Source organism: Coregonus lavaretus, assembly GCF_964263955.1.
Source record: "Coregonus lavaretus genome assembly, chromosome: 17".
In the NCBI taxonomy this organism is placed as follows: domain Eukaryota; kingdom Metazoa; phylum Chordata; class Actinopteri; order Salmoniformes; family Salmonidae; genus Coregonus; species Coregonus lavaretus.
Window position 1 is genome coordinate 5,079,094 of NC_140004.1, and position 22,261 is coordinate 5,101,354.

Here is a 22,261-nt window from a genome sequence, read left to right on the forward strand (position 1 = left end):
CGTACGTACGTACGCATGTACACTACATGACCGAAAGTATGTGGACACCTGCTCATCGAACATCTCATTCCAAAATCATTGGCATTAATATTGAGTTGGTCCCCCCTTTGCTGCTATAACAGCCTCCACTCTTCTGGGAAGGCTTTCCACTAGATGTTGGAACATTGCTGCGGGGACTTGCTTCCATTCAGCCACAGTGAGGTCAGGCACTGATGTTGAGCGATTAGGCCTGGTTTGCAGTCGGCGTTCCAATTCATCCCAAAGGAGTTCGATGGGGTTGAGGTCAGGGCTCTGTGCAGGCCAGTCAAGTTCTTCCACACCGATCTCGACAAACCACTTCTGTATGGACCTCGCTTTGTGCATGGGGGCATTGTCATGCTGAAACAGGAAAGAGCCTTCCCTGAACTGTTGCCACAAAGTTGGAAGCACAGAATCATCTAGAATGTCATTGTATGCTGTAGCGTTAAGATTTCCCTTCACTGGAACTAAGGGGCCTAGCCCGAACCATGAAAAACAGCCCCAGGCCATTATTCCTTCTCCGCCAAATGTTCTCCTGGCACAATTTTATACACTTGTCAGCAACGGGTGTAGCTGAAATAACCGAATCCACTAATTTGAAGGGGTGTCCACATACTTTTGTATATATAGTGTACGTATGTACAGTGGGGAAAAAAAGTATTTAGTCAGCCACCAATTGTGCAAGTTCTCCCACTTAAAAAGATGAGAGAGGCCTGTAATTTTCATCATAGGTACACGTCAACTATGACAGACAAAATGAGATTTTTTTTCTCCAGAAAATCACATTGTAGGATTTCTAATGAATTTATTAGCAAATGATGGTGGAAAATAAGTATTTGGTCAATAACAAAAGTTTCTCAATACTTTGTTATATACCCTTTGTTGGCAATGACACAGGTCAAACGTTTTCTGTAAGTCTTCACAAGGTTTTCACACACTGTTGCTGGTATTTTGGCCCATTCCTCCATGCAGATCTCCTCTAGAGCAGTGATGTTTTGGGGCTGTCGCTGGGCAACACAGACTTTCAACTCCCTCCAAAGATTTTCTATGGGGTTGAGATCTGGAGACTGGCTAGGCCACTCCAGGACCTTGAAATGCTTCTTACGAAGCCACTCCTTCGTTGCCCGGGCGGTGTGTTTGGGATCATTGTCATGCTGAAAGACCCAGCCACGTTTCATCTTCAATGCCCTTGCTGATGGAAGGAGGTTTTCACTCAAAATCTCACGATACATGGCCCAATTCATTCTTTCCTTTACACGGATCAGTCGTCCTGGTCCCTTTGCAGAAAAACAGCCCCAAAGCATGACATTTCCACCCCCATGCTTCACAGTAGGTATGGTGTTCTTTGGATGCAACTCAGCATTCTTTGTCCTCCAAACACGACGAGTTGAGTTTTTACCAAAAAGTTCTATTTTGGTTTCATCTGACCATATGACATTTTCCCAATCCTCTTCTGGATCATCCAAATGTACTCTAGCAAACTTCAGACGGGCCTGGACATGTACTGGCTTAAGCAGGGGGACACGTCTGGCACTGCAGGATTTGAGTCCCTGGCGGCATAGTGTGTTACTGATGGTAGGCTTTGTTACTTTGGTCCCAGCTCTCTGCAGGTCATTCACTAGGTCCCCCCGTGTGGTTCTGGGATTTTTGCTCACCGTTCTTGTGATCATTTTGACCCCACAGGGTGAGATCTTGCGTGGAGCCCCAGATCGAGGGAGATTATCAGTGGTCTTGTATGTCTTCCATTTCCTAATAATTGCTCCCACAGTTGATTTCTTCAAACCAAGCTGCTTACCTATTGCAGATTCAGTCTTCCCAGCCTGGTGCATGTCTACAATTTTGTTTCTGGTGTCCTTTGACAGCTCTTTGGTCTTGGCCATAGTGGAGTTTGGAGTGTGACTGTTTGAGGTTGTGGAGAGGTGTCTTTTATACTGATAACAAGTTCAAACAGGTGCCATTAATACAGGTAACGAGTGGAGGACAGAGGAGCCTCTTAAAGAAGAAGTTACAGGTCTGTGAGAGCCAGAAATCTTGCTTGTTTGTAGGTGACCAAATACTTATTTTCCACCATAATTTGCAAATAAATTCATAAAAAATCCTACAATGTGATTTTCTGGAGAAAAAAATTCTCAATTTGTCTGTCATAGTTGACGTGTACCTATGATGAAAATTACAGGCCTCTCTCATCTTTTTAAGTGGGAGAACTTGCACAATTGGTGGCTGACTAAATACTTTTTTTCCCCACTGTATGTGAGTATGTATGTGTATGTGACAGTAATGTACACAGTGGAGCAACCGCTTGACCTGATTTAGGAGTTTCAATCCCATTTCAAATAAAATAAAATGTTGTTCCATAAAGCTGGCTAAACAGAACTGTGGTGCTGAGTGTGCTATTCCAAGGCATTCCACATGGCAACCTTGATGAACCCTTCAACTGTGTCACCACACAGTGTCAAAGAAACTCCAGGTCAAACTCAGGGGACTGCTGGTTATAGGAAGATGGATATCTCATTGACCTGTCTTTTTTCAGTTTTCACACCTTAGGATAAACAATTCTGCTCTGCAATTTACCAGGACTTAGCCTTCTTTGGTTGCTTGAGACATTAACATTTTGACTTTGTTCATTTGGGTTTGCAAGTACAATGAATTGAACAGAATGTGTGTACAGTTACCCCCCAAAAAGAAAAACGCCCAGACCACGGACACAATCAAGCAGACCTTCAGCTATGACGGGCACACAACCTACCAAGCCTTCAACCAGGACTTGACCATAAAGACTGAACAGCCCAACAGGACACACTCATCCCCTACACATACATACCTACCTACCCGGGTCTCAACGTACAGTACAGTATCTGAAAAAGACCGAACGGAATTTTCCATCCCAAACCTTTCAGGTTCATGGGCTCCACTTGGCAATAAAAGCAGTGTGCCTGGGGTGTTTAGCCCCATGGAGAGACAGGTTTAGTAGGGGCTCTGTGTTTGTCTATCAGCCACTGGGGACCAGTGGAAAATTCCCACTCACAGGTCAGAAGGAGCTGAGACACTCCTCCGTGGTAGCCCCCCACCGGCCACATTTCTCTTTCACCGCTCTAACAGTTAAAGGCAGCCATGGTTTTTATGGGAAAGGGTGCAGGAGGATTGTTTTGTTGTCAGGGCTAACGGCTTAGCCCACAAGGTTGTGGCAGCCACATTTGTTGGAGTCTGTCCAGCCCTGTGCACAATTCTGCAGCGCCTGTTGATGTGTGTGCGTGTGGGTGTGTGTGTGCGTGCATGCCTGCAAGCGTGTGTTTGTGTGTGTGTGTGTTTGAGTAGAGGGGGCTGCTGACCTATAGAGCAAGGCAAATTGATCTGCATAGAGATGAAGGCTTCTGTAACTGTTTTCAAAGGTTCCTCATCTGTCTAAATCTACCCACACTGTCAAAACGTGCTAATCAGCTCACATAGACCCAGACAGAGTAGAAAAAAATAGTTATGTTTGCGACAGTCAAAAGCCCTATGCTAGAATGTATGCATGGGAACATCATTGTGGATCGGGAAAGACATGTCTGTGTTTTGTGGAGATTCAGAGAGGGGACAATATGGGGGGGGGTCCTCGTACCTGGGTCCCAAGACAGCCCATCATCATGTGGGTGAGCAATTTGGCAGCAAACATGGGGAAGCGGGAACACAGCAGGTGGGATACGATGGCCAAGGCGAAACCTGAGGATCAGACCATATTCTGTATCATTCCATATTGACCATAAAAACCCATATCATGTTTTAAAATGGATTCAAAATACTTACAATATAAGATAAGACATATGAAACAGGGTGGGAGGGAATGGAGGACAGGAAGAGGCCGAGAGAGAGAGAGCGAGAGAGAGAGAATGGAGATATGAAAGGCAAGAGAGAGATATATAGGAAATGGGGGAGAGAGATATATGGAAGATTTAGATAGAGAGAATGGAGAAAGGAAGAGAGATATAAAGAAAAGGGGGGACTGAAATAACTAAACTAGATGTATACCTAAAGAGACTCTTCATCCATACGGTACCTGAGATGCAGATGAAGCCTGAGGTGTAGAATGCCTCGTTGTAGGAGGCCAGAGCGGCTATCTCGGCGTGGGCCGTGTACACAGACAGGTGGGAGCAGGCACACTCCACATAGTTCCCACTGTCCTCCACTATCCTGCAGAACTGCCCGTCTGACAGCCAGCTAGAGGAGAGGGAGAGGACAGGCATAATACAGTTAGTAGTAGAAGTTCATATGAAGTTATGACGTTCTGATTGGAACATCCAGCTGTGTAGTGTCTCTGCTTCTTTAAGTGCTCCGATGTGCTAACTCTCAGATATGTTAACGGATTCAGAACATTTCAAAGGGTGACAAGTACGACAAGAAAGGAGGACAGAATTCAAATGTGTTCCAGTTGAAAATGAAGCTGAGTTAATTTACTTTCTGACTGACAGGCAAAGGGGATTCTGAGATTACTTGACAACTCACATAAATTAATCTAAGAATGACTGTGACAGTCCTAGTCATTAAATGACTGTGAAGTCTATGATGGGCTTTATTAGACCTGTCATTAGTGCAGCGAGGCAAGGGTGAACTTGAACAGGCCCCTCTCTCACTCTCTCTCTCTTCCCTCAGGTTGACGTTGTCAACGCTGTCGTCTGGTTGGTTATCTGGGAGAAGGATCTTTGAGACAGCTGCTCCATGGACCAAACCAAACCGGAGAAATCTGCGTCCTGTTACAGGTTGTTCAGCCAAGAGTCCCACGCCGGGCCTTCTCTGGAATGTATTTTCAAACACACTTCTGAGGGGCGGGAATGTTCGGGAACTCTGAGCAGAACAAACGGAACTCTTGCAGACATCACAGATGAGGCTGGGACAGCCCAGAGAGGGAGGGAGGGAGGCCAATTCATCCATGGCCGGAAAGAGGTCCTGGCTGGACAGGGCCTGACCCCTGACCTCTCTGCTAGAGGCTGACCCTTATGTGTGAGGTTCACAGCTACAGAGCAAAGCTGAGCAGAAGGGGGACCCTTTTACTCACCTAAGTGGTTGTGTCCAAAATAGTCATTTCAGTCACACACCACATCATTATATGGGTTCAAGTTTAGGATAGCAACAGAAACTAAGAGAAAAATCAATTTTGGGGGATTCATAAAAAACGAATAATATGTGAAAATGAAGGCTCTGTTTGTTGTGGTAGAGCTGTATGTGCTCTCTGTCACCTCTGGGTCTGCATGGCAAATGGCCCAGGAACACAAGGAAGACATAAAGGACAATGGTTTAAGAACCAGTACGCCCTTCCACCCTTTGAGGCCAAATCTCTCTCTCTCTCTCTCTCTCTCTACAGTATCCAGAGGACTGACTATTGAAATGTGTGTTGTTAGTGAGGCTATTGCATTCATGTTTGGTATGTATCTGAAACGTGTCCCCTGAGGAGAACTCTGACGACACTGCAAGGATCTCTTTTGTCCTCTTAGGACTTATTTGCATTGGATGCTTATCTCACCCCCCACACAAGCCTTTTGATGAAGGGACATCCTGTGGAGATTGGTCCTGGGTGATCAGGTTACTATCACTGGGTATTGTTTGATTGGTGAATGGTGGTTGGTTTTGGTTTTCTTAAAAAGACACCTTCAAATGTTATAAATGGAATGAAATGCCTTTGTTCTGTGTCTTATTATGTATTTCTCTCTCTTATCAAATTGTTCTCTTGTAAGGTACTGTAAGCTAGGTCTGATAAGTTCATGGTTCGTCTGTATGCCTAGTCAAAACTGTTCGCTGCTCTGGCACCCCAATGGTGGAACAAGCTCCCTCACGACGCCAGGACAGCGGAGTCACTCACCACCTTCCGGAGACATTTGAAACCCCACCTCTTTAAGGAATACCTGGGATAGGATGAAGTAATCCTTCTACCCCCCGCCCCCCCCCCCCCCCCCCAAAAAAAAATAAAAATAAATAAAAATAAAAATATTGTAAAGTGGTTAACCCACTGGCTATAGGGTGAATGCACCAATTTGTAAGTCGCTCTGGATAAGAGCGTCTGCTAAATGACTTAAATGTAAAAATGTAAATGTAGATTGTGAATGCTATGTTAATGTCAGTATTGCCTTGTAATGTAAGCGTTATGCCTTGTATGTGAATCCATTCATTTTACAAAGTTATTAAATAATACTTGTGTTCTGTATTCGCTTCTCATGACCATTTCTTGATCTTAGTCAGCCAAACGCATAATACTTGATTGCACATGGTTTTACTATAATGTTAAATGGAGTCAGATAAAAATGTTAATAGCCTAATTGCATAGTCTTATTACGGGTCGCATGTGAGGTATATATAATATGCATTTACAGTATATCAAATATTAACACACTACAGAGCTACATAGTACTGTGTGGAGGAAAGTGACTGGGTATGGGAGAGGGGGTTGAGGGCATCAGGTGGGTACAGAGTACAGTACCTCTCAGCAGCCTGGTTCCACAGAAGGCACAGGGACTGGCCAGGTTTGACCCTTGACCCAGGGGTGTGAATACGGTACACCACCTCGTCACTCTTATTCAGGGGCCGTGACCCTCGGCCCTGCAGGCTGGCAGAGAAAACCTACACAACAAGAGAAACACCATTACAGTACAGCGTAGGATGAAGTTGCCCCCTAAATGCTGATTTAAGGTCAGTTTTGTGATTTTCCCATAATTGTTCAATACTAAGGATTGGGGGAAGGTAAACTGATCCTAGATATGTGTCTATGGCCACTATGGGCAACTTCTATTTGGTTATAGCTGTAAAGACCTACTGGCAGAAACAAAGGACAGAGCCTCAGTGGACAACATTGCCCCCTGCTGTTTATGACCAGCACAAAAGTTACATTTAGACATAAACATCCTCACCTGTAATACCATATTATTCTCCTGTAACTAATTATTTATTTGCCTTTATTTGTCCAGATAAATGGACTGAATGAGTAAAAATTGCGATGTGGGCGGCAGGTAGCCTAGCGGTTAAGCCAAAAGGTCACTGGTTCGAATCCTAGAGCCCACTAGGTGAAAAATCTGTCGATGTGCCCTTGAGCAAAGCACTTAACCCTAATTGCCACTGTAAGTTGCTCTGGATAACAGTGTCTGTGTCATGGTTTGAGTGTGTGTGGGTTTGCTTGCCTTGCCGTTGAGGGCTGTGGTTTTGTCGCTGGTGAGGAACCAGTGCTCCGTGCTGTACTCTGTGAGCTGCACACGGCGGCAGGCTGAGGGGGAGAGGGTGCCCGCGGGCAGGGCTGGCACCTCAAGAAGGGTCTCTGGCAACTGGAATGTGTCTGAGTTCTTGCCCATGAACATGTGCCCGTTGATCTGGGTAGGGTACCAGTGGTAGGCAGAGATGGATATGTAGGCGCAAGTGTCCAGTATGGTCCTCCCCCTTTGAAAATACCAACAAATCACACTCTTATTCTACTCATATAGTATTTTTAACAGTGGGAAAGGGTGATACATGATATATTTTGCCCCTAAAATAAAATATCTACTACACAAGACCATAGTCGACCATAGACAATAGTGTTGAAATTGGCAGAAATAATAGACAGCGATGCTCCGCTTGAGTTACCCACAATCCCCCATGGGCAGGACTGACCTTTGACCCTGTGCTCCACACTGGGTGTTTGTGAGGAGGGAGAAGGCGAAGCGCTCAGCCACTTCTGCTAGCTGGCTCAGGCCCTGCGTGTCGACACGGCTGGGGTTGGCCATGGCACACAGGAGGTCATAGGTCAAACCCCGGCTGCTGTCAGCAAGAGGGGTCCGCTCTGCCTCCTTAAGCACCTGGGCGAGTAGAGAGAGAGAGAGAGAGAGAGAGAGAGAGAGAGCGAGAGAGAGAGAGAGTGTCAGTCTTTGTGTTTGTGTGTATTTGTGTGTATGTATGCAGAATTGGAGGTGTTTATGACTAAGATACATATAGCCAGTAACCTAAGAGCCCTCTATTAAATCTACACACACACACACATCTACAGTACCTGTGGGTTATGAGTGACAAGTGGCATTCGGTGATGCCCTGCTACCATACATACAGTACAATGCAAACATATTTACTGACAATTTAGGTTTGCTTTTCTGCATTTGCCTCTCATTGCTTGAGTCTATGTGTTAAAGCTCTTCTATGTCATGTCTCTTTGAACCACCCCTCCTATCTTCCTCTCAGAATCATGCACTCTTGGAAAAAAAGGTGCTATCTATAACCTAAAAGGGTTCTTCGGCTGTCCCCATAGGATAACCCTTTGAAAAACCCTTTTTGGTTCCAGGTAGAACCCTTTTGGGTTCTATGTAGAACCCTTTCCACACAGGGTTCTACATGGAACCCAAAAGGGTTCTACCTCGAAGTAAAAAGGGTTCTACCTAGAACCAAAAAGGGTTGTCCTATAGGGACAACTGAAGAACCCTTTCGGAACCTTTTTTTCTAAGAGTGATTTGGTTCATTTCTAGTGTGGGGGTGACAGTTATTCCCTGTGCCCTCAGCCCCCACTCTGCTCTCTCACATTACAGAGCAGGCTTGACTTGGCTAGAGGCTGATTGGTTCAGATGAAATGTCAGTGTAACAGAAAGGCGGTGCTAGAGTCAGACAGTCAGTGACAACAGAGACCTTTTCAAAAGGAAAGTCTTCTTCAGATCTGTCATTATTTTGTACGGGAAAAGGTTGCCCTTTGGCAAAAGCAGACAAACTCAAATGCAACACACACTAGGCACACACAAAAACAAAAACCCACACAAACAGATCACTTTTAATAACGAACAAAGCAAGTTTGAAAAAAGTCTCCCTCTGTTCTCTGTCTAGCCTTTGTTTTCCCTCTCCCTCGCTCTCCCTCCTTCTCTCTCACCTTCCCCAGTGCGACCAGCACGGCGGTCAGTTGTTCTGGTGTGAGCTGGGCTGTGGCCTTGTTGAGCAGGGCCTGTAGCACCCTATCCAGTGTGGTGCTGTCCAGAGGCTGCTGGAGCTGGTCCAACAGGGCCCACACCAGCTGGGCCTCCGTGTCCGATACCAGGGTCACGTTGGCCAGCCCATACTCAGGGTGCACCCTGGCCCCTCCGCTGGCCGCATACAGCTCCACGCGGAAGCGCTTGGGCGGGGGGTTGGACGAGGCCTGGTCTGGGGTGAGGGTGATGTCCAGTCCTGTGCTCCTCTGGCCCTGGTCAAAGGTCAGCTGGCCCTCTTCTTTTAGGAAGTCCATACCGGCCACGGCGGGCCAGACCAGGGTAGGGCCTACTGCCTCAGCCCGTGGGAGTTCCTATTGGTCGACAACGAGAAAGGAGTGTGAGGTCATAGTAGGATGGAGAGATTGAGGGAGGTGGGAAAGGAGGAAAATAGTGAGAGAGAAAGAGAGCGAGAAAGAGATGGATGGATGGATGGATGGATGGGGATATACAATAGGTGTTGCAACAGAGCTTCATGCATGTACAAATATAAGAGGAGAAGAGGAAGTTGAAGACCTGTGGAGAAATAGAAGAAGAAAAAGGGATGGATTGATGAACAGATGAATTTGGATGGACTCTGTGACCTAAATATGTATCCAACTGATGTTTTCAGAACATCATTTCTGTCTGAAAGATGAAATGAGATAACCTTGTCATATGTAACAGGGAGGTAGAGTGCTAGTACAGTGGCTTGCGAAAGTATTCACTCCCCTTGGCATTTTTCCTATTTTGTTGCCTTACAACCTGGAATCAAAATTGATTTTTGGGGGGTTTGTATAATTTGATTTACACAACAAAATATTTTTTATTGTGAAACAAACAAGAAATAAGACAAAAAAACAGAACTTGAGCGTGCATAACTATTCACCCCCTCCCGCCCAAAGTCAATACTTTGCAGAGCCACCTTTTGCAGCAATTACAGCTGCAAGTCTATTGGGGTATGTCTCTATAAACTTGGCACATCTAGCCACTGGGATTTTTGCCCATTCTTCAAGGCAAAACTGCTCCAGCTCCTTCAACCTCCCGAGTGGCGCAGTGGTCTAAGGCACTGCATTGCAGTGCTAGCTGTGCCATTAGAGATCCTGGCTCGAATCCAGGCTCTGTCATAGCCAGCTGTGACTGGGAGACCCATGGGGCGGCGCACAATTGGTCCAGGGTAGGGGAGGGAATGGCCGGCAGGGATGTAGCTCAGTTGGTAGAGCATTCGATTCGGTTCGATTCCCACGGGGGGACAGTATAAAAAAATAATGTATGCACTCACTAACTGTAAGTCACTCTGGATAAGGGCGTCTGCTAAATGTCGTAAATGTAAGTTGGATGGGTTCTGCTGCTGTACAGCAATCTTTAAGTCATACCACAGATTCTCAATTGGATTGAGGTCTGGGCTTCGACTAGGCCATTCCAAAACATTTAAATGTTTCCCCTTTAACCACTCTAGTGTTGCTTTAGCAGTATGCTTAGGGTCATTGTCCTACTGGAAGGTGAACCTCCGTCCCAGTCTCAAATCTCTGGAAGACTGAAACAGGTTTCCCTCAAGAATTTCCCTGTATTTAGCATCATTCCTTAAATTCTGACCAGTTTCCCAGTCCCTGCCGATGAAAAACATCCTCACAGCATGATGCTGCCACCACCATGCTTCACTGTGGGGATGGTGTTCTCGGGGTGATGAGAGGTGTTGGGTTTGCACCAGACATAGCGTTTTCCTTGAGTCTCCCACATGCCTTTTGGCGAACACCAAACGTGTTTGCTTATTTTTTTCATTAAGCAATGGCCTTTTTCTGGCCACTCTTCCGTAAAGCCCAGCTCTGTGGAGTGTACGGCTTAAAGGGATCCTACGGACAGATACTCCAATCTCCGCTGTGGAGCTTTGCAGCACCTTCAGGGTTGCCTCTCTGATTAACGCCCTCCTTGCCTGGTCCGTGAGTTTTGGTGGGCGGCCCTCTCTTGGCAGGTTTGTTGTGGTGCCATATTCTTTCAATTTTTTATTAATGGATTTAATGGTGTACTTCTCCACAACTTTGTCCCTGACCTGTTTGGAGAGCACCTTGGTCTTCATGGTGCCGCTTGCTTGGTGGTGCCCCTTGCTTAGTGGTGTTGCAGACTCTGGGGCCTTTCTGAACAGGTGTATATATACTGAGATCATGTGACAGATCATGTGACACTTGGATTGCACACAGGTGGACTTTATTTAACTAATTATGTGACTTCTGAAGGTAATTGGTTGCACCAGATCTTATTTAGGGGCTTCATAGCAAAGGGGGTGAATACATATGCACGCACCATTTTTCCGTTATTAATTTTTTAGAATTTTCTGAAACAAGTTAATTTTTTCATTTCACTTCACCAATTTGGACTATTTTGTGTATGTCCATTACATGAAATCCAAATAAAAATCAATTTAAATTACATGTTGTAATGCAACAAAATAGGAAAAACACCAATGGGGATGAATAATTTTGCAAGGCACTGTAAGTGCACTCCACAATCTCCCTTTTGATCTACAATATCAAAGACTGGGAATACAAGTGAATATCGGCCCCCAGCTAGGTAGTGGATCAAACACACAGAGCTCATCACCACCCCTAGGAGAGAGGCAGGAGGGGAGGAGAGGGAAGAGGAGACCAAGGGAAAGAAGAGGGGGGGGGGGGATAAATGGAGAAAAATAAAGGTTGAAAGAGAGTGGGTGGGGGGGTGGGGGGGGGGGGTACAGGAGGACACAGTGCCCTCTTTGAACTCCATAGGCATCGATAGAAACCATTTGAGGGGAGCGGGTCGTCGCTAGGTCCTCATCCATTTTCTGGAACGTGACCAGTTCACCTCCACCTGCATTGACCTGAGCCAGAACAGCCTGTCAACACCTAACATTGATCAGGGTATTAACATGGCCTGTGGGGGCTGGGGGGCTGGGGCTGGGGCTGGGGCCCAGAAAGAAGACATGGAACATTCTCCCATCCCTGTTGGGTGTTGGTGTCTCTTTGACTTTACTATCCATGACAAACACACCGTTAGACCTTGAAGATCACTAAATTAGGTCAGCTTAATTAGGTCAGGGTGAGGAATGGAAATCTGATTTGGTGAGTTAGACAAACAACAACTATAAGATGGGACTTGGCCTACTTTTAAAATGCAATTTTCATCCAGAAGGATGTGAGAGGTTACAAAGGGAGACAATGTGAGAGGATGTGTGGTAGTGTGGGAGTATACGGCAATGTGAAAAGTATTCTTTCATGTAAATATATGGCAATATAAAAAGTATTATTTTATGTGAATGTATGGAAATGTGAAAAGTATTATTACCAAAAAATATTTGTGTGAGTTTTCCATGTGTGTGTGTGTGTGTGTGTGTGTTCGTGTGTGCACTGTGAAAATGTTTCTTCTGCGTGTGCATGTGTGTGAGTGGTTGGTAGTATGTGTGTATACGCTGTGTATACGTGTATGTTTCTCACCAGCATGCGGTAGCGTACGGTGATGGTGGAGGCTGTGCTGGCTTCTCTGTACACCTGCAGACTGAGGCGGGTGGTTTTGAGGAGTGCTACGGGCAGTCTGGACCCCACCGCAAAGTAGACCAGCCCCCGCGGGTCATCGCTCTCCAGCAGGGTGACATTGGCAAAGCGGGCACTCTCATTGATAGCGGCGCCAACACCCACCTGGTAGATCTCTACCAGGAACCAGGCCTGGTACTCAGGTTCCTATGGCAACACACAGACATAGGGAGTTTAGGAAAGGCTATCTGATTGAAATACATAAGAGGGGAAAAGGATGAAAAATAGAAAGAAGGAACATTAACATTATTATGTTAATTATTAGAATTATTATGATTATGTGCTCCCCCAGCCATAAGATTACAGTACAGTACAAGCAATATTTATAAAAATGAATTAGAGAATTGAACCCCATGACACATACTGGTGGACCAGTCCTGCAGCCTCCAACAGTGAGTCAGGGACTAATTTCTCTCATTCCCAGATCTGAAGTCTGTGTCATATACCAGCATTTTGGGGGGAGGGTAAGAGGGGGTACGGGATTAGGAAGCACAGCAGACAGCCAGCGCTCGATAGGAAGAGGCGTGTGGAGGTCTGCCCTAAAATAGCCCAGACACACAGCAGGACAGGACGTGGGCAGAGGCTGGGTGAGCTGCCTGGTAGGACCACCAGGGAAAGGAGAGGAAGGAGGAGATGAGATGAGAAGAGAGGAGAGGACCGAGGGTGTGATCACACCACAGGTGCTTCCTGCCCTCCTCCTGTGAGCTTACATTGATGTCGATGCCACTATCAGCCCACTCTCTCTTCAACCCTCCATATTAACATACTGTACATCCTCTGACACCACAGCAGAAAGCTACAGTGTGAAATACAAGGGATGTATAGGCTGAGCTACTTTATAAGGACATCCTGCTTGCTCCTTCAAGTCAGTGGTCCAAATGGAGAGGAGTTGCTGTCAGTTTTAGAGAGTTTTAGAGTATTGTGAGACTCATCTGTTCTGGTCCCCCCTGACCTCTAACCTCTAGTATGACCTGGGACTCACCTGGTCTTGTCGGACCTCCATGCTGAGGACACAGAGGACCTGTCCTCTCCTGCACAGCACGGTGCCGGAGGTCTGCAGCAGCTCCCGGGTCAGGTTGACTCCGTTGTTGACCAGGGACAGCTCTGCCCTGTTGAACGTGGCCCGCCACATCACCTCAACATCCTCAAAGGCCCTGCACGGGGGAGGCAGAAAAGCAATAAAAACATCCCCCACCAAAGAATATGAATTTCTGATTATTATTATTTTTTTTTTATGTGTGTCCCACACTTAATTTTTCGGAGGCAGATGGGTCTCACATCAAACACACAGTGCCCCAAGTGGCTGGAGGTGATCATTGTATTTTGCTTGTATCACTACTTATGATCATGATTTTACCACTACTGTTACTGTTGCTACTCTTTGGTTTGCTGACAGTCATATGGGCAGATTAATGTTATGGAGGATAAAAACTGAGAAACATACCGGTTCTGTTGTCTCTGTAGGTAGAGTAGGGCCGTTCTGTTCATTTCTGAGTCCTCATCCAGAACCTGACCCAGCAGAGAACTCACACTGAAACCCACTATCCCATTATGGAAATCACTCCCTGAGAGAGAGGGAGAGAGGGAGGGGGGATGGAAGGAGAGAGAAAGAGAGTTATATTACTATTTCCTTATACTGTTCACTGTATGTATACTACTGGTCAAAGGTTTTAGAACACCTACTCATTCAAGGGTTTTTCTTTATTTTTTTACTATTTTCTACATTGTAGAATAATAGTGAAGACATCAAAACTATGAAATAACACATATGGAATCATGTAGTAACCAGAAAAGTGTTAAAAAAATCAAAATATATTTGATATTTGATATTCTTCAAATAGCCACCCTTTGCCTTGATGACAGCTTTGCACACTCTTGGCATTCTCTCAACCAGCTTCATGATGTAGTCACCTGGAATGCATTTTAATTAACAGGTGTGCCTTTTTAAAAGTTAATTTGTGGAATTTCTTTCCTTCTTAATGCGTTTGAGCCAATCAGTTGTGTTGTGACGAGGTACATTGGGTATACATAAGATAGCCATATTTGGTAAAAGACCAAGTCCATATTGTGGCAAGAACAGCTCAAATAAGCAAACAGAAATGACAGTCCATCATTACTTTAAGACATGAAGGTCAGTCAATACGGAACATTTCAAGAACTTTGAACGTTTCTTCAAGTGAAGTCACAAAAACCATCAAGCGCTATGATGAAACTGGCTCTCATGAGGACTGCCACAGGAATGGAAGACCCAAAGTTACCTCTGCTGCAGAGGATAAGTTCATTAGAATTACCAGCCTCAGAAATTGCAGCCCAAATAAATTCTTCACAGAGTTCAAGTAACAGACACATCTCAACATCAACTGTTCAGAGGAGACTGTGTGAATCAGGCCTTCATAGTCGAATTGCTGTGAAGAAAACACTACTAAAGGACACCTATAATAAGAAGAGACTTGCTTGGGCCAAGAAACACGAGCAATGAACATTAGACCAGTGGAAATGTGTCCTTTGGACTGGAGTCCAAATTGGAGATTTTTGGTTCCAGCAGCCATGTCTTTGTGAGACGCGGTGTGGGTGAATGGATGATCTCCGCATGTGTATTTCCCACCTTAAAGCATGGAGGAGGAGGTGTTATGGTGTGGGGGTGCTTTGCTGGTGACACTGTCTGTGATTTATTTAGAATTCAAGGCACACTTAACCAGCATGGCTACCACAGCATTCTGCAGCGATACGCCATCCCATCTGGTTTGCACTTAGTGGGACTATCATTTGTTTTTGAACAGGACAATGACCCAACACACCTCCAGGCTGTGTAAGGGCTATTTTACCAAGAAGGACATTGATGGAGTGCTGCATCAGATGACCTGGCCTCCACAATCCCCCGACCTCAACCAAATTGAGATGGTTTGGGATTAGTTGGACCGCAGAGTGAAGGAAAAGCAGCCAACAAGTGCTCAGCATATGTGGGAACTACTTCAAGACTGTTGGAAAAGCATTCCAGGTGAAGCTGGTTGAGAGAATGCCAAGAGTGTGTAAAGCTGTCATCAAGGCAAAGGGTGGCTATTTGAAGAATCTCAAATGTAAAATATATTTTGATTTGTTTAACACTTTTTTGGTTACTACATGATTACATATGTGTTATTTCATAGTTTTGATGTCTTCACTATTATTCTACAATGTAGAAAATAGTCAAAATAAAGAAAAACCCTTGAATGAGTAGGTGTTCTAAAACTTTTGACCGGTAGTGTACATTGAGGACAGCATTCAACAAATGCAGTGCATCAAGCTTCCAATTCTCTTGTCACCGTCCCTTTGATTATCATCAATTATATTCTACTGAACAGTGGAACAGATTTCACATCACTGGAATGATGTCAGATGTCTGTGCCCAGGGACCAAATTTAGGGATTGTATTTGAAACAATGACCTATAGAGATTAAATTGTATTAGACAAAGTAGAGCATGACATTACCTTGAATTGACTGACCAGTGGATAGACTAAGGAGTATGTGACAGGGGAGCCTGAGGCAGATATGGGTGTTTCAGTGTTTTACCTAGGATGATAATTTTGGCAAAGGAGCTGAATCCCTGCTTGTCGGGTCCATCTGTGATCTGTGCCCCTCCCTCCGGGTCACTGAGGTAGATGAAGAACACTTCCTGTCCCTCGGGCTCAGAGTCGTCCAGGATGAGTAGGCTAACCTCAGCCTCACTTTGCCCCTCCTGCAGTGACACCAGGGCGGACTCCAGCCTGAAGTCCTGCCCCTCCAGGGCCAGGGTCCTGTTGGGTTCCAGAGCAAAGGGGAGAGGGGCACCTCTGACACTCCCGCCCCCATAAGCCTGGACCCTGACCCTCACTGGCCCAGCCAGGCTGTCAGACCTGTGCACCTTGAGGAGCACCTTCCTGTCCTGCTGGCTCCCCTCCTCCCTGTCCTCTGCTGTCTGAACCAGCCCCGGCCCGATGCTCAGCACCCCCCCGGTGACATCACTGGCCAGGATGGTGACAGTGGCAACGCTGTGTTGGGGGGTGAGACGGGGCCGGGAGTCACCACCACGGCTCAGTACCTGGACGTCTGTCAGGTTGACATAAAAGATCTCATCGGGCTCCGAGAGCACGTCGTCCAGTACAGACAGACGGAGCGATGCGGAGGTCTGGTGAGGCAAGTCGAAGAACAGCTCTCCGTCCTGCACAGCAGTGAAGTCCTGTCCCGCCAGAGCACTGCCCGACGCCGTCTCATAGGACAGGCGGGTACGGTTGCTACGGAAACCGTAGAGCCGCTGGACATAGAGGGTGATGGTCTGCACGTCCTCCTCGATGACCAGCTGGCGGGAGTCTGGGGCGAACTGGTACACCCCCAGAGGCTCGACCTCTGCCACCGTGAACCCTGACCTGGAGAGGGAAACAGAGATTAGCATCACACCATAGCTGTTATATTATTATAGCAGTACTATTACATACAGAATGCAATCTTCAGTCAGAAGGCTGTCTCGTTCCAAGCCTTGTGTCTACAGTATATAGGAGCGTTATAAGCCTGGCAGGTGAGGCTAGTTACTGTACCTGAGTCTGGCTACTCCAGGAGCAGGTGAGCTGGAGCCGGCTGCAGTGAGGTGGAGGGCGTAGGATGCTGGCTCAGACACATCAGGGAGCGCCTGGAGAGACATAGCCTTGCTCCTCTCTCCATGGGCCAGGGTCACCGAGCCTGAGGAGGAGGACATACACCCTCAGACAACACCCTCAGACACCCCACATCAATACTATCGGTTTGGTCATTTTGTAGGGCGTTTGTTGGTGGTGGTGTTTGGAAAAAAGAGAGGTAAATGAGACTGGAGGAGGTGGAATTTGTCTGGTGGGTATACAGAGAGAAAACTGTCAGCCGGTTCAATTGCCCTCCTGTGTTTAGAGAGAGAATAAATGAACAAATAGGGAGACTCCTACATTTCAGATAGACAGATAAACATTTCACCAAACCACTTCTCAAGCTCACAGTGGTGAGTTTCCCTCTGAGGTCCTTACCTGAGCTGGGGGTGATAACTCCAGGCTTGAACCCAACTGGAGCCTGTCCAGGGGGGTACCCTGCGCTCCACTCCACCCTTACCCCCCCAAACAGCCCCGTCCTGGACACCAGTGCTTCACAAACACCTGTTTCCACACTGGAGACCTGCAGCGCCAACGAGACAAAGCCCACCTACACACACACGCACACACACGCCATACAGAGGAGAAGGAATAGGGGATGATGTGACATTTCATAACTGCTACATTAAAGCCCGGTACAGATCTAATAGACGTCATATTGAGACGAAAACAAAGCAAAACTAGCCAGTTTTACAATGATGTGTTATAGAACAGCTGACTAAAGATGGGGCAATCAGACTGAAAAAAACTAGACGAATGGTTGAGACCTTTTCCATTGTAACGGTGCCTCTCTACAATGACGTGATGAAACTTTGAAACAAAGTTGGCATTAAGATTGTCCGCAGCCCTGTGTACCGCTGTAATGCTTGGATAATACTGTCTGGTAGTAGAAGAGGTAGTAGTGGTAGCAAGCTAGGTCAATAGACTAAGCCTATTTCGTGGTCACCACCAAGCTGGTCAATTGACTGAGAAGAAGTGCATGTTACATGAGTCTGTCATAAGTCCTGACAGAAAGAGGTTGGGTGTTCACAGGGAGGGGCTACCAACCACAGACCAGTAATTCAGTTAGATACAGAGCATCCTCCTCATCTTGGGTCAATGTAACGTGAGACAGGAGCTAGGTTTAAACATGGGTCGAACTAAGGCCCAACACATACAGTACATACCTTGCTTCCCCATTGGGACAATAAAGTTAGCTCCGGGGTGAAGTTTCCCCTGATCTGAGATCCCCAAATCCTATCCTTAAACATTAGTGAGTCAAATGCAAAACTGACCCAAGATCAGCGTCTAGGTGCAACTTCACCCTACTCCATAAAGTTATTGACTGATACCTCAGCGCTGGCTGCTTCCTCTGGGACGGTCACCATGGCGACCTTGGCCTCCAGTAGGAGGCGGGGTGGGGAGCTGAGGAGAGGTCCCAGAAGGCTCACGTCTGTTAGCTCCACAGTGAAGTTCACACCTACTGAGAGAAACACCTAGAAGACAGAGAGACAGAGACAGAGAGAGCTATTCAGCCTGGCAAGCATGACTACAGAGGCAGGGTCAGCGACAGGGCACTGTAGCCTAAAGGGTACCCTGATATACTGGAGATAGCTTTGTTATGATAAAATGATCGTATTAGGTCATTTGTGATGTTCATCATTACAAATTATGCAAAAACAGGAAAACTATATAGATTCAAAGTTATCTACATGCATTGCCAGGAAATGTATGAATTCAATGCATGATCCCCCATTGACGGTTATAAATCATATAAATAAATTGGAGACCCTGGTCTTGAGTATACTATCTCTGACCCCAATGGTCCCTTACCTGACTATTAATTGTTACAGAAACAGAGGCTGAGTCCTCCCCATCCTTGACCAGGGCTCTCCCCACAGCCGCCTCTCCCAGCAGCTCCTGTCCATCCAGCCCAGGCCCAGTACTGATCCGGTAGCCCACACTGGCGTTGCCGAAGGCGCCAGCCTGACGCGTCACGTTCAGGGTCAGGAGTCTCCTCAGCCCAGCCCCCATCCCTGCCACAACCACCGCCTGCTGCTCCGCCTCCAGCCCAAACAAGCCGTGGGGCTCATCGTTGGCCCGCACTCTGAGTTGGGTGCTACTGCGGTTGGCGTCCAGGGTGGCGCCGCCCTCTACGGCGCTCAGCCTGAGCGTGTAGAGCTCCTCCAGCTCGGGCACGGCGTCGGGCAGCAGGGCGAGGACCACCTCTGCCCCCCTCTGACCCTCCAGGATGACCATGGAGCCGCTGAGGGCTGAGAAATCCCCCGATGTGTCAGAGTCACTCAGGATCTGCCAGTGCACCTGAGAGACACACACACATCTATGACATACCTGGGAATTGGCTGTACAATAATGACAGTGCGTGTCTATTATAAACTGCTGGCTGTAACTGTACGATGTCATCCCCGAGGTGGTCTTACCGTGATGTTGCCCATGACGCCCTCTCTGCGCGTGATGAGGAGGGAGATGTTGAGCGGCCCCTCGCTGTCTGTGGGCTCACTGTACACACGCTCTCTAAGGTCCTCCTCCGTGAACTGAACTATGCCATTAGGGTCACCAAACTTCTCAATCTGAGACAGATACACACACACATAGAATATAGACACACACACACACACACACACATACACACATAGATTCAGACACACAAACCCAGAGACAAAGACACGCCATCACCATGACTCAGAGACTCTTAAATATTAATAAGAGACTGTGAAGTCATTTCAATATGATACAATAATGGTTTCAATACAACTGGGGTTCATATTAAAATTGAGATGTCACTCGTTGGTGACATACCTTGAGCGTGACAGAGCCCGCTCGGGGGTCAATGTCCACGTCTCCTGAGAGGAGCTCAAGCATGACTACAAAGGTCTCCGCCTCCTCCACCTCCCCATGGGGGAGAATACTCAGATCGATGATGCGTAATCCCCCCTCCCCATCTCTGAAATGAAACGATCCGTTCACGGGTTCACCAATGTCTGTGTTTACGGGTGGTAAGACCTCTTTGGTGTTGGGACCCAGCATGCTCCATGTTATCTGAGGAAAGGAGATCAATTATTCAGATGGGCTGGTATGCATCACATTCATGCTTGTAAAGACATTTAACATTACTTACCAAATATTTTACCAACAAATCGTTCCCTTGTGAAAAACACATTGTCCATAATATTGACTTATTCCACATTTTGTATTACAGCCTGAATTCAAAATGAATGAAATATATATTTTTTCTTACCATCTCAAATCAAATCAAATCTACACACAATACCCCAAAATGACAAAGTGAAAACATGTTTTTAGAAATGTTTATTGAACATGAAATACAGAAATATCTCATTAACATAAGTTTTCACACCCTAGAGTCCATACTTTGTAGAAGCACCTTTGGCAGCGATTACAGTTGTGAGTCTTTCTGTGTAAGTCTCTAAGAGCTTTCCAAACCTGGATTGTGCAACTAGTGCCCATTGTTCTTTTCAAAATGCTTCAAGCTCTGTCAAATTGGCTGCTGATCATTGCTAGACTACCATTTTCAGGTCTTGCCATAGATTTTCAAGTAGATTTAAGTCAAAACTGTAACTCGGCCACTCAGGAACATTCACTGTCTTCTTGGTAAGCAACTCCAGTGTAGATTTGGCCTTGTGTTTTAGGTTATTGTCCTGCTGAAAGGTGAATTCATCTCCCAGTGTCTGATGGAAAGCAGACTGAACCAGGTTTTCCTCTAGGATTTTGCCTGTGCTTAGCTCCATTCGTTTTCTTTTTTATCCTGAAAAACTCCCCAGTCCTTAACGATTACAGGCATACCCATAACATGATGCAGCCACCACTGTGCTTGAAAATATGGAGAGTGGTACTCAGTAATGTGTTGTATTGGATTTGCCCTAAACATAATACTTTGTATTTAGGACAAAAAGTTAATTGCTTTGCCACATTTATTGCAGGATTACTTTAGTACAGTGAGGGAAAAAAGTATTTGATCCCCTGCTGATTTTGTACGTTTGCCCACTGACAAAGAAATGATCAGTCTATAATTTTAATGGTAGGTTTATTTTAACAGTGAGAGACAGAATAACAACAAAAAAATCCAGAAAAACGCATGTCAAAAATGTTAGAAATTGATTTGCATTTTAATGAGGGAAATAAGTATTTGACCCCCTCTCAATCAGAAAGATTTCTGGCTCCCAGGTGTCTTTTATACAGGTAACGAGCTGAGATTAGGAGCACACTCTTAAAGGGAGTGCTCCTAATCTCAGCTTGTTACCTGTATAAAAGACACCTGTCCACAGAAGCAATCAATCAATCAGATTCCAAACTCTCCACCATGGCCAAGACCAAAGAGCTCTCCAAGGATGTCAGGGACAAGATTGTAGACCTACACAAGGCTGGAATGGGTTACAAGACCATCGCCAAGCAGCTTGGTGAGAAGGTGACAACAGTTGGTGCGATTATTTGCAAATGGAAGAAACACAAAATAACTGTCAATCTCCCTCGGCCTGGGGCTCCACGCAAGATCTCACCTCGTGGAGTTTCAATGATCATGAGAACGGTGAGGAATCAGCCCAGAACTACACGGGAGGATCTTGTCAATGATCTCAAGGCAGCTGGGACCATAGTCACCAAGAAAACAATTTTTGTATTCTGTACAGGCTTTCTTCTTTTCACTCACACTAATATTTGTATGTGTGGGGTATAGAGATGAGGTAGTCATTAAACAATCATGTTAAACACTATTATTGCACACAGAGTGCAACTTACTATGTGACTTGTTAAGCACTTTTTTTCTCCTTAACTTATTTACGCTTGCCATAACACAGGGGTTGAATACTTATTGACTCAAGACATTTCAGCTTTTCATAAAAAAAAAAAAGATTTTAAAAAAGACAAACATAATTTCACTTTGTGTAGGCCAGTGACAAAAAATCTCAATTAATCAATTTTAAATTCAGGCTGTAACACAGCAAAATGTGGAATAAGTCAAGGGGTGTGAATACTTTCTGAAGGCACTGTAGGCTAATAACATTACAGTGTCATTAAGTTTAGCAACTTAGAATGAGTGATGGACATCTATCTGGCAGAGAAATGACGATGGTGAACATGCTCTTGTACTACGGGGTCAGAGAGACAAATCATGGTGG

At 45.9% G+C, this 22,261-nt stretch overlaps 1 protein-coding gene across 1 annotated transcript in view; it reads right to left on the bottom strand.

Annotated features, from left to right (window-relative positions):
• Positions 1-22,261, bottom strand: part of LOC311144254 (adhesion G-protein coupled receptor V1-like) — a gene marked incomplete at its 5' end in the record, with an annotated part of 183,987 nt that overhangs the window by 84,824 nt on the left and 76,902 nt on the right. The window contains 16 exons of the mRNA XM_084180264.1: positions 3,620-3,720; positions 4,055-4,215; positions 6,467-6,606; positions 7,161-7,413; positions 7,627-7,811; positions 8,861-9,268; positions 12,401-12,643; positions 13,479-13,650; positions 13,941-14,061; positions 16,048-16,880; positions 17,049-17,190; positions 17,505-17,676; positions 18,458-18,601; positions 18,939-19,427; positions 19,547-19,696; positions 19,926-20,165. Coding sequence (XP_084036390.1) covers positions 3,620-3,720; positions 4,055-4,215; positions 6,467-6,606; positions 7,161-7,413; positions 7,627-7,811; positions 8,861-9,268; positions 12,401-12,643; positions 13,479-13,650; positions 13,941-14,061; positions 16,048-16,880; positions 17,049-17,190; positions 17,505-17,676; positions 18,458-18,601; positions 18,939-19,427; positions 19,547-19,696; positions 19,926-20,165 — 3,954 coding nt within the window. The remainder of the gene's footprint in view (positions 1-3,619; positions 3,721-4,054; positions 4,216-6,466; positions 6,607-7,160; positions 7,414-7,626; positions 7,812-8,860; positions 9,269-12,400; positions 12,644-13,478; positions 13,651-13,940; positions 14,062-16,047; positions 16,881-17,048; positions 17,191-17,504; positions 17,677-18,457; positions 18,602-18,938; positions 19,428-19,546; positions 19,697-19,925; positions 20,166-22,261) is intronic.